At 28.9% G+C, this 15,297-nt stretch overlaps 1 protein-coding gene across 3 annotated transcripts in view; it reads left to right on the top strand.

Annotated features, from left to right (window-relative positions):
* The window catches only part of LOC135129545 (protein unc-13 homolog A), a 186,925-nt gene extending 171,905 nt beyond the window's left edge, over positions 1-15,020 (top strand). For all 3 annotated transcript variants that reach the window (XM_064056714.1, XM_064056711.1, XM_064056712.1), the window contains 9 exons: positions 4,963-5,244; positions 5,296-5,517; positions 5,565-5,731; positions 5,779-6,064; positions 6,113-6,473; positions 7,166-7,264; positions 7,326-7,488; positions 13,245-13,371; positions 13,422-15,020. In XM_064056714.1, coding sequence (XP_063912784.1) covers positions 4,963-5,244; positions 5,296-5,517; positions 5,565-5,731; positions 5,779-6,064; positions 6,113-6,473; positions 7,166-7,264; positions 7,326-7,488; positions 13,245-13,371; positions 13,422-13,586 — 1,872 coding nt within the window. In that variant the 3' untranslated portion in view covers positions 13,587-15,020. The remainder of the gene's footprint in view (positions 1-4,962; positions 5,245-5,295; positions 5,518-5,564; positions 5,732-5,778; positions 6,065-6,112; positions 6,474-7,165; positions 7,265-7,325; positions 7,489-13,244; positions 13,372-13,421) is intronic.
* Positions 15,021-15,297: the final 277 nt, after the last annotated feature.

Genomic DNA, 15,297 nt, shown 5'->3' with positions numbered 1-15,297 from the left:
TTGAATTACTGGATTTTAAAAATTTTCACTTATCTCATTTTTCAATTTTTCGATTCTACTCGTTTTTCTTCTTCCCAACTTTTGGATTTATTAATTTTTTTGAGTTTTCAAATTTCTCGATTTTTGATTTTTTAAAATTTCCTTTATTCGATTGTTCAAATTTTCGATTCGGTTTTTTATTTTTTCAGTTTTTTGGGTTTTCATTGATCTGATTTTATAATTTTTCTCTTCCTCAACGTGAAATTTTACAACTTTTTGGATTTTTCAAGTTTTCGATTTGCAATTTTTCGATTTTTCAATTTTAGATTCTTTAATTTTTCGTTTTTTTTTTTCAATTTTAGATTTTTCAGTTCCTTGATTTTTCAATTTCTTGATTCCATAATCTTCAATTTTGCAATTTCTCTAGATTTTATTTTAAATATGTAATATCCATTATAATTTTTAAAATTTTTCAGCTTTTTGAAGTTTAAGATTTTTTAGAAATTTTTCATTTTTTAATTACTGCATTTTAAAAATTTTCATTTAATCGATTTTTAAATTTTTCAATTTTTAATTGTTCAATTTCTGCAGATTTAATTTTTCAATTTTCCTATTTAATAGTTTTTTAATTTTTTCATTATTCGATTCGATTTGTTTTTCCTTCTTTCCAATTTTTCGATTTAATTTTTTTTTCAGAGTATAAATTTCCCGATTTTTTATTTTTCCATGCTCCAATTTTCCGTTTCTTGGATTCTTCGTTTTTCAGCTTTTAGATTTTGCACTTTTTTTTAGTTTTTCTATTTTTTAATTTTTCGATTTTTAAAAAATAAAAAACGAAAAAATATAAAATTGAAACTTTGAAAATCTAATCTAAATCTAGGAATTGAAAAACAAAAATTCAAAATTTCAATAAACCGAAAGTAAGAAAATCCGAAGAAAAATTGAAATACTAAATGAAATGAAAAAACTAAACATTGTGATATCAGATGGACTCGATTACTATATTTTTACTGTTGCGATTTTATAATTCTTTTCTTTTTCGATGTGAAATTTCACAATTTTTGGATTTTTTAAGTTTCCGATTTGCAATTTTTAGATTTTCAATTTTTCGATTTTTGAATTTTAGACTTTTTAATTTTTCTTTTTTCAGATTCATATTTTCGCAGTTTTTCATTTCTTTAATTTTTAATTTACAGTTTTTCGAAACTTATTCATTTGTTCGATTTTTCGAGTTTTAATATTTCAATTTTTCGATTCTTCAATTTTCATTTCTTCAAATTTTCGATTTGCATTTTTCCTTTCGGTTTTTAATTTTTCATTTTTTCAATTTTAGATTTTTCAGTTCCTCGATTTCTGAATTTCTTGATTCTTTAATTTCCAATTTTGCAATTTTTCTATTACTAATTTTAAATTATAGTATTAATTATATATTTCTTAAATTTTAATTTTTTTCAAATTTTTGATTTTAGAATTTTTACATTTTTCAGTTAATGGATTTTAAAAATTTTCATTTATACGATTTTTAAATTTTTCAATTTTTAATTGTTCAATTTCTCCAGATTTAATTTTTCAATTTTCCTATTTCATAGTTTTTAATTTTTTCATTTTTCGATTCGATTTGTTTTTTCTTCTTTCCAATTTTGCGATTTAAAATTGTTTTTCAGAGTTTAAATTTCTCGATTTTTGATTTTTCAATGTTCCAATTTTCCGTTTCTTCGATTCTTCGATTTTCAATTTCTCGATTTTTCAATATTAGATTTTTTAATTTTTCATTTTTTCAATTTTAGATTTTTCAGTTCCTCGATTTTTGAATTTCTTGATTCTTATTTTCCAATTTCGCAATTTTTCTAAGTTTAATTTTAAATATTCAGTATTAATTAAATTTTTTAAGTTTTTCATCTTTTTGAAGTTTCCGATTTTAGAATTTTTTCATTTTTCGATTAGTGGATTTTAAAAATTTTCATTTATTGGATTTTACAATTTTTCGATTTTTAACCTTTTAATTTTTCCATATTTGATTTTTCAATTTTCGATTTAATAATTTTTGATTTTCTAATTTTTCAAATCGATTCGTTTCTTCTTTCCAATTTTTGATTCATTATTTTTTCAGTTTTTAAATTTCTTGATTTTTGAATTTTCACCATTTCAATTTTTCGATTCTTCAAATTTTTGATTTGCATTTTTTTTTTACTTTTTCCATTGTTCGGTTTTTATTGTTCTGATTTCATAATTTTCCTCTTTTTCAATGTGAAATTTTAGAATTTTTGGATTTTTCAAGTTTTCAATTCGCTTGTAGATTTTTCAGGTTCTCGATTTCTGAATTATTTGGATCTTTAATTTTCAATTTTACAGTTTTTCTAGTTTTAATTTTACATATGTAGTGTAAATTATATTTTTTTAACTTTTTCATCTTTTTGAAGTTCACGATTTTAGAATTACCGGATTTTAAAAATTTCCATTTATCCCATTTTTCAATTTTTCGATTCGACTCGTTTTTCTTCTTCCCAACTTTTGGATTTATTAATTTTTTTCAATTTTAGATTCTTTAATTTTTCGTCTTTTTTCAATTTGAGATTTTTCAGTTCCTAGATTTTTCACTTTTTTGATTCCATAATCTTCAATTTTGCAATTTCTCTAGATTTTATTTTAAATATGTAATATTAATTGTAATTTTTAACATTTTTCAGCTTTTTGAAGTTTAAGATTTTTTACAAATTTTTCATTTTTTGATTACTGGATTTTAAAAATTTTCGTTTATTCGATTTTTAAATTTTTCAATTTTTAATTGTTCAATTTCTCCAGATTTAATTTATCAATTTTCCTATTTAATAGTTTTTTAATTTTTTCATTTTTCGATTCGATTTGTTTTTTCTTTCCAATCTTTCGATTTAATAATTTTAAGTTTAAATTTCTCGATTTTTGATTTTTCAATGTTCCAATTATCCGTTTCTTCGATTCTTCGATTTTCAGCTTTTAGATTTTGCACATTTTTTTTTAGTTTTTCTATTTTTTAATTTTTCGATTTTGCAAAAATAAAAAACGAAAATGTATAAAATGGAAGCTTTGAAAATCTAATCTAAATCTAGGAATTGAAAAAACAAAAATTCAAAATTTCAATAAACCGAAAATAAGAAAATCCAAAGAAAAATTGAAATACTAAATGAAATGAAAAAACTAAACATTGTGATGTCAGATGGACTCGATTACTATACTTTTACTGTTCCGATTTTATAATTCTTTCCTTTTTCAATGTGAAATTTTACAATTTTTGGATTTTTTAAGTTTCCGATTTGCAATCTCTGGATTTTCAATTTTTCGATTTTTGAATTTTAGACTTTTTAATTTTTCGTTTTTTCAGTTTCATATTTTCGCAATGTTTCGTTTCTGTTATTTTTAATTTACAGTTTTTCGAAACTTATTCACTTGTTTTTCGAGTATCAATATTTCAATTTTTCGATTCTTCAATTTTCATTTCTTCAAATTTTCGATTTGCATTTTTCCTTTCGGTTTTTATTTTTGTATTTTTTCAATTCTTCGGGTTTTCATTGTTGTGATTTTATAATTTGTCTCTTTTTCAATGTAAAATTTTACAATTTTTGGATTTTTCAAGTTTTCAGTTCGCAATTTTTTAATTTTTCAATTTTAGATTTTTTAATTTTTCATTTTTTCAATTTTAGATTTTTCAGTTCCTCGATTTCTGAATTTCTTGATTCTTTAACTTCCAATTTTGCAATTTTTCTAATTTTAATTTTAAATATGTAGTATTAATTATATATTTTTTTAATTTTCATCTTTTTGAAGTTTTGGATTTTAGATTTTTTCATTTTTCAGTTAATGGATTTTAAAAATTTTCATTCATCCGATCTTTCAATTTCTCCCTATTTCATTTTTCCATTTTCAATTTAATAATTTTTTGATTTTCTAATTTTTCGAATCGATTTAATTTTTTTCAGTTTATAAATGTCTCGATTTTTGATTTTTCAATACTTCAAGTTTTCGATTTTTCAAATTTTCTTTTCTTCAAATTTTCGATTTGCAATTTTTCCTTTCGGTTTTTTTATTTTTTCATGGTTTTCATTGTTCTGATTTTATAATTTTTCTCTTTTTCAATGTGAAATTTTAGAATTCTTGGATTTTTCACGTTTTCAATTCGCAATTGTATATTTTTCAGTTTTTCGATTTCTGAATTATTTGATTCTTTAAATTTTAGATATGCAGTGTTAATTATAATTTTTAAACTTTTTCATCTTTTTGAAGTTCACGATTTTAGAATGTTTTCATTTTTGAATTACTGGATTTTAAAAATTTTCATTTATCCCATTTTTCAATTTTTCGATTCGACTCGTTTTTCTTCTTCCCAACTTTAGGATTTATTAATTTTTTTCAGTTTTTAAATCTCTCGATTTTTGATTTTTCAATATTTCCTTTATTCCATTGTTCAAATTTCCGATTTGCTATTTTTCGATTTTTCAATTTTAGATTCTTTAATTTTTCGTTTTTTTTTCAATATTAGGTTTTTCAATTCCCAGATTTTTCAATTTTTTTATTCCATAATCTTCAATTTTGCAATTTCTCCAGATTTAATTTTTCAATTTGTCTATTTAATAGTTTTTTAATTTTTTCATTTTTCGATTTGGAGTTTAAATTTCCCGATTTTTGATTTTTCAATGTTCCAATTTTCCGTTTCTTCGATTCTTCGATTTTCAGCTTTTAGATTTTGCACTTTTTTTAGTTTTAAAAAGTATAAAACGGAAACTTTGAAAATCTAACCTAAATCTAGGAATTGAAAAACCAAAAACTGAAAATTTCAATAAAGCAGAAATAATAAAATCGAAAGAAAAAACATTTGGCGACAGCGCCTCACTAGTCAGCGCTGCTTCAGCTCCTGCCGAGGCGGCGCCGCTAATACGGTGGCCCGGCGCGGCTGTCACGCTTAACCCCTACCCCTCCTACTACAAAATCTCCACCGTCACTCTGTTCCAGCTTTCGGCCGCCACCATGTGGAGCCTCTTCGCCGTAGACATGAAATACGCCCTCGAAGAGCACGAGCAACACCGCCTGTGCAAATCCTCCGCGTACATGAACCTTCACTTCAAAGTAAAATGGTTATACTCGAACTACGTTCGAGACGTGCCTCCGTACAAAGGTGCAGTGCCTGAATATCCCGCATGGTTCGAACCTTTCGTCATGCAGTGGTTGAACGAGAACGACGACGTTTCCTTAGAATACCTACACGGTGCCTTCAACAGAGACAAAAAGGATTGCGTAAGTGAACCCCCACCTCCCGCCACCATCTAACCCCTAAAAAAATTCCAGTTCCAAAAAAGCAGCGAGCACGCTCTGTTTTCTAATTCTGTAGTGGATGTGTTTACCCAATTGACCCAGTGCTTCGACGTCGTTTCGAAACTGGAGTGTCCCGACCCGGAGATCTGGAAACGGTATATGAAACGGTTTGCGAAGACCATCGTCAAGGTGCTGATTGCGTACGCGGATATTGTTAAAAGGGAGTTCCCGGAACACCTCAAGGAGGAACGAATAGTAAGTCCTGAGTTATTTTGCGTTCGTTGGGTGATGTTCAATTCCAGGCTTGTATTCTTATGAACAACATACAACAACTACGGGTACAATTAGAGAAGATGTTTGAGTCGATGGGTGGGGAGAAACTTGAAGAGGACGCAGCAAATATATTGAAGGACCTTCAGCAGACTTTGAATGGGTGTTTGGACGAACTGGCAACACAGTTCGCCTTGAGGTACTACCTTACACCATTTTGACTTTGGTTAAGCGTGTCGGTTTTAGTCTCGAACCTCGAATAACTTCAAGCGTGAAAGAACTGGGCGACTTGTTGTTGAACATCAAGGGTGGTGGTCAACCCGGTACTAGTCAACCGGCGCAACGAAACGTAGTGGCGGGTGAAGCCGACGAGGTACTTCGACCTCTGATGGACCTCCTCGACGGGTCTCTCTCCCTCTACGCTCAGTCCTGCGAGAAGACCGTCCTCAAGCGTTTGTTGAAAGAACTGTGGAAGATCGTGATGAGGATCCTCGAGAAGACCGTAGTACTACCTCCCATGACGGACAAGACGGTAGTACTACCGACAATATGGTGGCGCAAGGTAACTCGATTCTTTCAGATGATGTTCAAGAGTCTGACGGACAACGCTCGGAGCTTAGCCACCAAAACCAAAAAGATCGAAGATATGTCATCCATCTTCAAGAACCACATGACGGGCAAACAGGACATGAAGAACGCCCTCAGTGGCGTCATGGACATATCCAAAGAAGTCGAGAAGAACTTGTCACCTAAGCAATGCGCCGTCTTAGACGTGGCTCTAGACACCATCAAGCAGTATTTCCACGCCGGAGGCAATGGTCTCAAGAAAGCGTTCCTGGATAAAAGTTCAGAACTGCAAAGTTTGCGTTACGCCTTATCTCTATATACGCAAACTACCGACACTCTAATAAAGACTTTTGTCACGACGCAAATCAATGAAGGTGAGTGGGTGACGATAGGGTCGGGGGTTTGGTCACACACGACACTGTATTTATCTAATCTTCTTATCTAAGTGCCGCTTAACAATAAAGAAACAATGATGCAACGACAAATCTCGATTGAACGAGACGAAACTGAGACGGGACTAGAGGCCTTAGAAGAACCGTTGAAAGCTAAAAAGAGAAGAGAGAGTCGACAAGGTAGAGGGAATGCAAAAGTATTCAAGAAACGCAAAGATTGTTGCTAGTTCAGGCAATGCGCACATGCAATTTCATAGTGTTTTAACAGTCTTAGTGCAGCATAGAGGGAGCTGGTAGTTAGCGTTTATAGGAAAGTCGGCGGCGAGCTCAGGGGATATCATATTAATACAGACGATCAGCACAGTCACATTATTACAGTGCATGCGATTTTCGTTCCCTTCGTTTTCTATAATATACCTAATTTAAATTTTTAGACCCCGTCGAGTCAAGCCAAATTCTTGCATGCAGATTCGTTTTATTTTCAATTTCGTAGACAACGACTCCAATCGGTTTACTTCCAACCCTTAGGGACTGCATGCCCAGACTTATCTCAACCCGCATGCGTTACTACTACGACTTTCCGTTACGTTTTATTGAGTTTGTACATAATTTAGACCAAAACACACAACTCCACCGTGCGTTTTTCCAACTGTTACCTTTGGGACCCGTTGCAGATACCCTTGATGGACAGGAGGGCAGCGTGGGGGAGGTCTCCATTCAAGTCGACCTGTTCACTCACCCCGGTACCGGAGAGCACAAAGTAACAGTCAAAGGTAGCGTACTTTTCGCGAAATTGAGAAATTACGAACGTTTTTAACAACTTTGGGTAAACAGTGGTGGCTGCCAACGACTTGAAGTGGAACGTGGTGTCGGGGATGTTCCGGCCGTTCGTGGAAGTGAACCTGATCGGGCCTCACCTTTCCGACAAGAAGCGCAAGCACGCAACCAAATCAAAATCGAACAACTGGTCGCCAAAATATAACGAAACATTCCACTTGTGAGTATTGGGTCGTCGTATGAGAACTTATTAGATCTACAGACTCTAAGCGTTCTCACTTAATTAAAAACTAATTCTTTAATTATTGTGTTTAATTAAAATATCGAAAAATTAAAAAATCAGAAATTGAAAAGTTCCTAAAAGTGATAATTTTGAAAAAATTGAGAAATCGAAAACTTAAAAAATCAGGAAATCTAAAAATCGAAAAGTTGAAGAACTGAAAATTCGAAAAATTGTAAATTCTAAAATTTTAAAATTGAAAATCCAAAAAGTAAAAAGTCGAGATATCGAAAAATCCAGAATTTGAAATATCGAAAAGCCGAAATACTAAAAAATCACAAAATTGAACGAAATATCAAAAATTGGGTATTTAAAAATTGAAAAATTGAGAAATCGAAGTCAAAAAAGCAAAATCAAAAAATCGCAAACTTAAATATTCGAAAAACTGAAAAATTCAAGAACTGAGGAACTGAAAGATCGAAATTTTGGGAAGTCGGGAAATGGGAAAATAAAAAAAAACAGATTAATTGAGAAATCGGAAAACTGAAAATTTAGAAGTAAATATTTGAAAAATTTAAAAATACTAAAGAACTAAAAAATCGAAAAATCGAAAATTTAAAACACCGAAAAATTAAAATGTAAAATTGAAAAATGGAGAAATCTAAACATCAAAATATCAAAAAATCAAAAATTTAAAAATCGAAAAACTCATGAATCAAAACCAATCTAGAAATCTACACTCGAAAATTGAAAAACCAGAAATTGAGAGGTTCCCAAAATTGATAATGTTTGAAAAAATTGAGAAATCGAAAACTTAAAAAATCGAGAAATCTCAAAATCGAAAAGTCGAAAAATTTTAAAATCGAAAAACCAAGATGACTAAATTTAAAAAGGTTGAAAAATAGAAATATTGAAGAACTGTTTAAAAATCAAGAAATCGAAAAATCTAAAATTTAATATTGAAAAATACAAATATCGAAGAATTGTAAAATTGAGGAAGCCAAACTTGGAAAATCTAAAATTTGAAAATCGAGAAATTGAAAAATTTAAACATCGAAAGATTAGAAAATGGGAAAATTAAAAAAAATTTGGAAAATTGAAAATTAAAAATTCCGAAAATCGAAAAATTGAAATGTAAAAGAACTTAAAATTCGGGAAATCAAAAACCTATAATTTTAAAAATTGAAAAATTGAGAAATCGAAGTATACGAAAAGTTGAAAAATCCAAAATTTTAGAAACTAAAAAACTAAAAACTGAAAATCTCAAAACTCGAGAAATCGAAAAATCCAGAACTTGAAAAATCGAAAAGTCGAAATACTAAAAAATCCCAAAACTCAAATATCGAAAAATTGAAAAATAGAAGAAAAACTGAAAAATCACAAAAAATGTAACCAAATATCCAAAAATTGTAGAATTAAAAAATTGAAAAATTGAGAAATCGAAAAGTCAAAAAATTCAGAAACTAAAGAACTGAAAGATCGAAATTTTGGGAAGTCGGGAAATGGGAAAATAAAAAAATAGATTAATTGAGAAACCGGAAAACTGAAAATTCAGAAACGTCAAAATTTGGAAAATTAAAAAATATTAAAGAACTGAAAAATCGAAAAATCTAAAATTTAGAACAATGAAAAATTAAAATAACGTAAGAAACTGAAAAATGGAGAAATCTAAATATCAAAAAATCAAAAAACTAATCAACCAATCGAGAAATAGAAACTCGAAGTTAAAGAAATTGGAAAATTGAAAAAACCGAAAAACCGACAAACCGAAAAATCGAAACATAGACATCGAGAAATCGAAAATTGAGAAACTGAAACAGGACAAAATGGAAAAGTTAAAAATGGAAAAATTGATAAGTCGAGGGAAACAATCAAAATAAATCGAAATCTCAAAAAATTGAAAAATTGAAAATTTAAAAATACCAAAATTAGAAAAATTACAATATAGAAGAACCGAAAAGTCGAGAAATCGAAAACTCTAAAATTTTAAAAATTGAAAAATTAAAATATCTAAAAGTTGAAAAATTGAGAAATCGAAATATAAAACAGTCGAAAAATTTAAAAATAAAATTTAAAAAACGAAAAACTAAAAATGCAAAAAATAAAAAATCGAAAAATCAAAAAATCCAGAAGTCGAAGAACAGAAAAGGCGAAGAATCAAAATATTGGAAAATTCCAAAACTAAAACAAACATCCAAAAATTAAGAAATTGGAAAATTGAGGAATCGAAAAACCAGAAAAGCAAAGTCGATAAATCGAAATATTGAAGAACTAAAAAGTTGAAACTTCGAAAATAATCATAACATTAAAAACAGATTAATTGAAAAGACTGAAAATTTAACAACGTCAAAATTTTAAAAGTCGAAAAATAAAAACGCTGAAGAACTGAAAAATCAAAAAAATCTAAAATATATAACACTGAATAATTAAAACATCGCAAAAGTGAAATATCAAAAAGTTTAAAAAACGAAAATTTGAAAATCCAAAAAGTCAAAAGTCGAGAAATCGAAAAATCCAGAACATGAAAAATCGAAAAATCGAAATACTAAAAATCCCAAAACTCAAATATCGAAAAATTGAAAAATAGAAAAAAAAATAAAGAAACGAAACACTGAAAAATCACAAAATTGCACGAAACATCCAAAAATTGAGAAATCGAAAAGTCAAAAAGCAAAGTCGAAAAATCGCGAACTTAAAAATTCGAAAAACTGAAAAATCAAAAACCTGAAAAATTGAAGAACTGAAGAACTGAAAAATCGAAACTTTGGCAAGTCGAAAATGGGAAAATAAAAAATAGATTAATTGAGAAATCGGAAAACTGAATTTTTTTTTTTTGAACAATCGAAACTTTGAGAAGTGGAAAAATGGGAAAATTAAAAACAGATTAATTGAGAAATCGAAAAACTGAAAATTCGGAAACGTCAAATTTAGAAAAATTGAAAAATATTGAAGAACTGAAAAATTGAAAAATCTAAAATTGAAAACACTGAAAAATTAAAATATCGTAAAACTGAAAAATTGGGAAATCTAAACATCAAAAAGTTAAAAAAATAAAAATATGAAAATCTAAAAATTAAAAATCGAAGAAGTAAAAAATGAACCAATCGGGAAATCCAAACTCGAAAATTAAAAAAATTGGAAAATTGAAAAATGGGATAATTAAAAAATCAAAACATCGAAAAATCGAAAAATCAAAAGACCGAAAAATCGGAAAGTTGAGAAGTCAAAAAATCGAAAAATTGAGACAACGAAAAGGGCAAAATCGAAAAGTTAACCATGGAAAAATTGATAAGTCGAGAGAAAAAATCAAAATAAATCGGGATCTCAAAAAATTGAAAAATCGAAAAATCAAAAATTCCGAAATTTGAAAAATCTAAAAATTGAAATATCGAAAAGTTGAAAAATTGAGAAATCGAAATATAAAACAGTCGAACAATTTAAAGATTTAAATTTAAAAAAACGAAAAATTGAAAATCCAAAAAATAAAAAATCAAAAATCCAGACGTCGAAAAATCGAAAAAAAGCGAAGTCGAAAAATCAAAGAATTGAAGAACTGAAAAATCGAAACTTCGCGAAGTCGAGAAATGGGAAAGTTAAAAATAGATTATATGACAAAATTGAAAATTTAGCAACGTCCGAATTTGAAAAATCGAAAAATAAAAATACTGAAGAACTGAAAAATCAAAAAATGGAGAACTCGAAAAATCTAAAATTTAAAACTTTGAACAATTAAAATATCGCGAAATTGAAAAACAAAAAAAACAAAAAATAAAAATTCGAAAATCTAAAATTTAAAAAATCGAAAAATTGGAAAATCGAAAAATTGAAAAGCCCAAAAGTTAAATATCGAAAAACCGAGAAATCCAATAATCGAAACATCGAAAAATTCAAAAACTGAGACATCCAGAAAAAAAATCAGTAGATCCAGAAATCTGGGAATCGAAAGCTGAGAATCGAAAGCTGAGAAAAAAAGTTAAAAAATGAAAAATTGATAAATCGAGAAATAAAAAAATTGAAAAATCAAAAAAACTTTAAACAAGATAATTTGGAAAATTGAAAACTTAAAAATTCGGAAAATTGAAGAATTGAAACATCGAAAAGTTGAAAAGTAAAAAATCGAGAAACCGACAAACCGAAAAATCGAAACATTGAAAAATTCAGAAACTGAAACATCGAGAAATTGAAAAATCAAAAGATGGAGAAATCGAAAAATCGAAACATTGAGAAACCGAAATAAGCCAAAATCAAAAAATCGAAAAGTTAAAAATGCAAAAATTCATAAGTCGGGAGACTGAACAATCAAAATCTCAAAAAATTGAAAAATTGAAAATTTAAAAATTCCGAAATTTGATAAATTAAAATATAGAAGAACTGAAAACTCGAGAAATCGGTAACTCTAGAATATTAAAAATTGAAAAATGAAAATATCGAAAAGTTGAAAAATTGAGAAATCGAAATATAAAACAGTCGAAAACTTTGAAAATTTAAATTTAAGAAAACGAAAAACACAAATCCAAAAAATAAAAAATCGAAAAATCCAGAAATCGAAAAATCGAAAAAGCGAAGAATCGAAATATTGAAAAATCTCTAAACTGAAACAAATATCCAAAAATTGAAAAATTAAGAAATTAGAAAACTGAGAAATTGAAAAACCAAAAAAGTCTAAAAATCCAAGAAGAACTGAAAAATCAAAACTTCGAGAAGTCGAGAAATGGGAATATTAAAAATAGATTAATTGAGAAAACAAAATTTAGCAACGTCAGAATTTGAAAAATCGAAAAATGGAGAACTCGAAAAATCTAAAATTTAAAACACTGAACAATCAAAATATCGCAAAATTGAAAAATCTAGAAATCCATACATCAAAAAATCAAAAAATTAAAATTCAAAAATCTAAAATTCAAAAACTCGAAAAACTGTAAAATAGAAAAATTGTAAAATCGAAAAATTGAAAATCCCAAAAGTTAAAAATCGAAAAACTGAGAAATCTAATAATCGAAACATCGAAAAATTCAAAAACTGAGACAACCAGAAAAAAAAATCAGTAGGTCGAGAAATCTAGGAATCGAAAGCTGAAAAGAAAAATATTGATAAATCGAGAAATCAAAAAACTGAAAAATCAAAAACTTTAAAAAAGATATTTTGGAAAATTGAAAACCTAAAAATTCGGAAAATTGCAGAATTGAAACATCGAAAAGTTGAAAAATTGAGAAATCGAAGCATAAAACAGTCGAAAAATTGAAAAATGTAAAGTTTAACAAAAAACTGAAAATCCAAAAAGTAAAAAATAGAGAAATCAAAAAATACAGGAGTCCAAACATCGGAAAGTCGAAAAATCCCATTCTTACAGAATATCCAAAAATTGAGAAAGTAAAAAATTGGAAAATTGAGAAATCAAAAAATTAAAAAAACCAATTCGAAAAATCGTAACCTTAAAAAAAAAATTGAAAAATCGAAATATTCAAAAATCGTAAAATTAAAGAAGATAAAAATTGAGAAATCGTATCATTGAAACATCGGAAAATTGGGAAATTAAAAAATAAAAAATTGGGAAATCGAAAATTTGAAGAAAATTCAAGAACTTTGTTCACTTATTCGTTGTAAAGTCCGAAACGGGTTAGTTCTTCGTAGTAGAAAGTCGGCTTGTAGATAAATCGCTTAAAGTCGATATTGGCCTGAAAGCGCTCTGGTCCGTAGATCCAACAAGTTCTCAGGCGACGAGTTGTAGAATTTGGTGTTGAATTGTATGTTTGTAGCACAATCGGTAACGAGGAGCAGTTGGACTACTTCGAGTTGCACATTTGCGTCAAAGACTACTGCTTCGCTCGAGAAGATCGGCTGGTCGGGGTTGCTATAATGCAGCTGAAGGACATCGTGGAGAAGGTAAATCGCGCTTTTCGCGAGTTTGGGTTAGTTTCATGGGTCGATTTTAGGGATCGTGTGCGTGCTGGTTGTCGCTGGGCAAGCGGATCCAGATGGACGAGACGGGCTGGACGATTCTGCGTATTTTATCTCAACGCACAAACGACGAAGTAGCGAAAGAGTTCGTCAAGCTAAAGTCGGACATCCGTCAGGAGAACCCCCTTCCGAACCAGTGAGACGGCAGTGTTTCTCTGTAGCATGTTCTTAGCGCTACAAACTTACAGCTGTGTTCATAATTCATTTCAAGCAGTGTATAAATTAATTGTTGAATGGACCGTCCTTACAGACTGTTGACGTAAAATTACATGCAGTTTGATATCATTATATAACATTTAAATAATATTTATGTGCCTCCTCACCCGAACATAAACAATAAGATTATTATATGCCATTCACTGAAGAAAAGGAAACTTCATGATTGTCTAATCACACAAATATTCAAATGTAAAAAGTACGCAATAAAAAAGCATAACATATTTACATTCCTCTCATGTATTTGTACTTAAAATGTGATTCAAGTAGTATAAGAGATTAAGTAATAAATATCATAGATATTTTTTTATGCATGGAGGACTTTGGATCGCAATCATAATATGTGCAACATAATTTTCAACATCTCTCTCTATTCGCACAAAGAATTTTGTGTTGTCTAGTTAGTACAGGTGGCTCACAAGTGTAACCTCCGAAAAGGGAATGTTTTTTTACAATATAGTCGTGCGATATTTCTGGGTCACCTGTATGCAGCAAAGTTCGATGTCTAAAGAGAATATTTAACAAATTGAGCCTTACATATTTGATTCGTGCGTTCTCTTTAAACTTTTCGCTTCTAAATAAATGTGGACATTCTGCATCGCATTCTTCACTGTGATATTCAAGTAAACAGTGTGTATTTGTGTCGTCTGTGTTGTACTACATGTGCCGAATCGCAACTTAATGTCTAGCAGCGTTCTTTTTTCAAAAAACCAACGTTTTCACAGCTCTCGTCATAGCAAGTCGACAATACTTTGATTTTTTGAAGCAAAATTTTAATGTTTTTGGATAAGCGCGTGTTACTTTAGATGTAAGTGGTAGTACAGTTTGGAGTATGTCGAGAACTGATTAGATAAATTACTGAAATTCTACTCATCTGTATCAATCATGATCTTCCATACTATTCGAAGTGAACAAAATTGATCACGAATCTGTTTTATGCGCATCAAAAATTTATTATTATTATAAAGTTCCTTAATGTAACATAATTCAGGCATAAAACAGATGGTGGTATCTCTATCATATCCATTTGCGGTGCTCTCAGTCCATAATCTCATGTTAGACTGAACTTTCATACAATAACTTTCTTGATGTTGCTACAAATATGTTCGATATAAATATCTCACTAGATTTTCTCCACCCATCACCTAGACGACGTTTCTTTCGATGGTTGAGTGTATTTTTTCTGGTTCTTTTCGAATTCGCTGGTGACGTTTAAATCGTACAAATCGTTATGATAAACTTATCTGTACATGAATAGTTACATTATAAAGGTTTTCTAGATTATATTCTATTCGTAATTTATATGTATATGTAATTAGACTACATGAATACATGTCTTTTTTAATTTTATATATATTTTCTTTTCACAAAAATGACCAAGCATGTAATGATATACTAATGTAATCACAAATTAACGTAATTTATGTATAAATGCATAATGTTAATACGTAATTGTAAAGAAAAAATATAAATTTAAATTGTCCTGTTAACTTGGGACTATTAAAATACTGTATTCTTGTTAAATCCTTCAATCTCATTTTCAGATTGAACGGTTACTCTGTTGTAAATAAAAATATTGCTGTAAAGAATTACATTTTAATGAACATTTTCAAATTTCATTATTATAACATGGAC

The sequence above is a fragment of the Zophobas morio genome, unplaced genomic scaffold, assembly GCF_036711695.1.
Source record: "Zophobas morio isolate AGI-343-1 ecotype UQ-CSIRO unplaced genomic scaffold, CSIRO_AGI_Zmor_V1 ptg000016l, whole genome shotgun sequence".
NCBI lineage: Eukaryota > Metazoa > Arthropoda > Insecta > Coleoptera > Tenebrionidae > Zophobas > Zophobas morio.
Note: the sequence above shows the minus strand (reverse complement) of the source record. Positions and strands in the feature narration are given on the sequence as shown.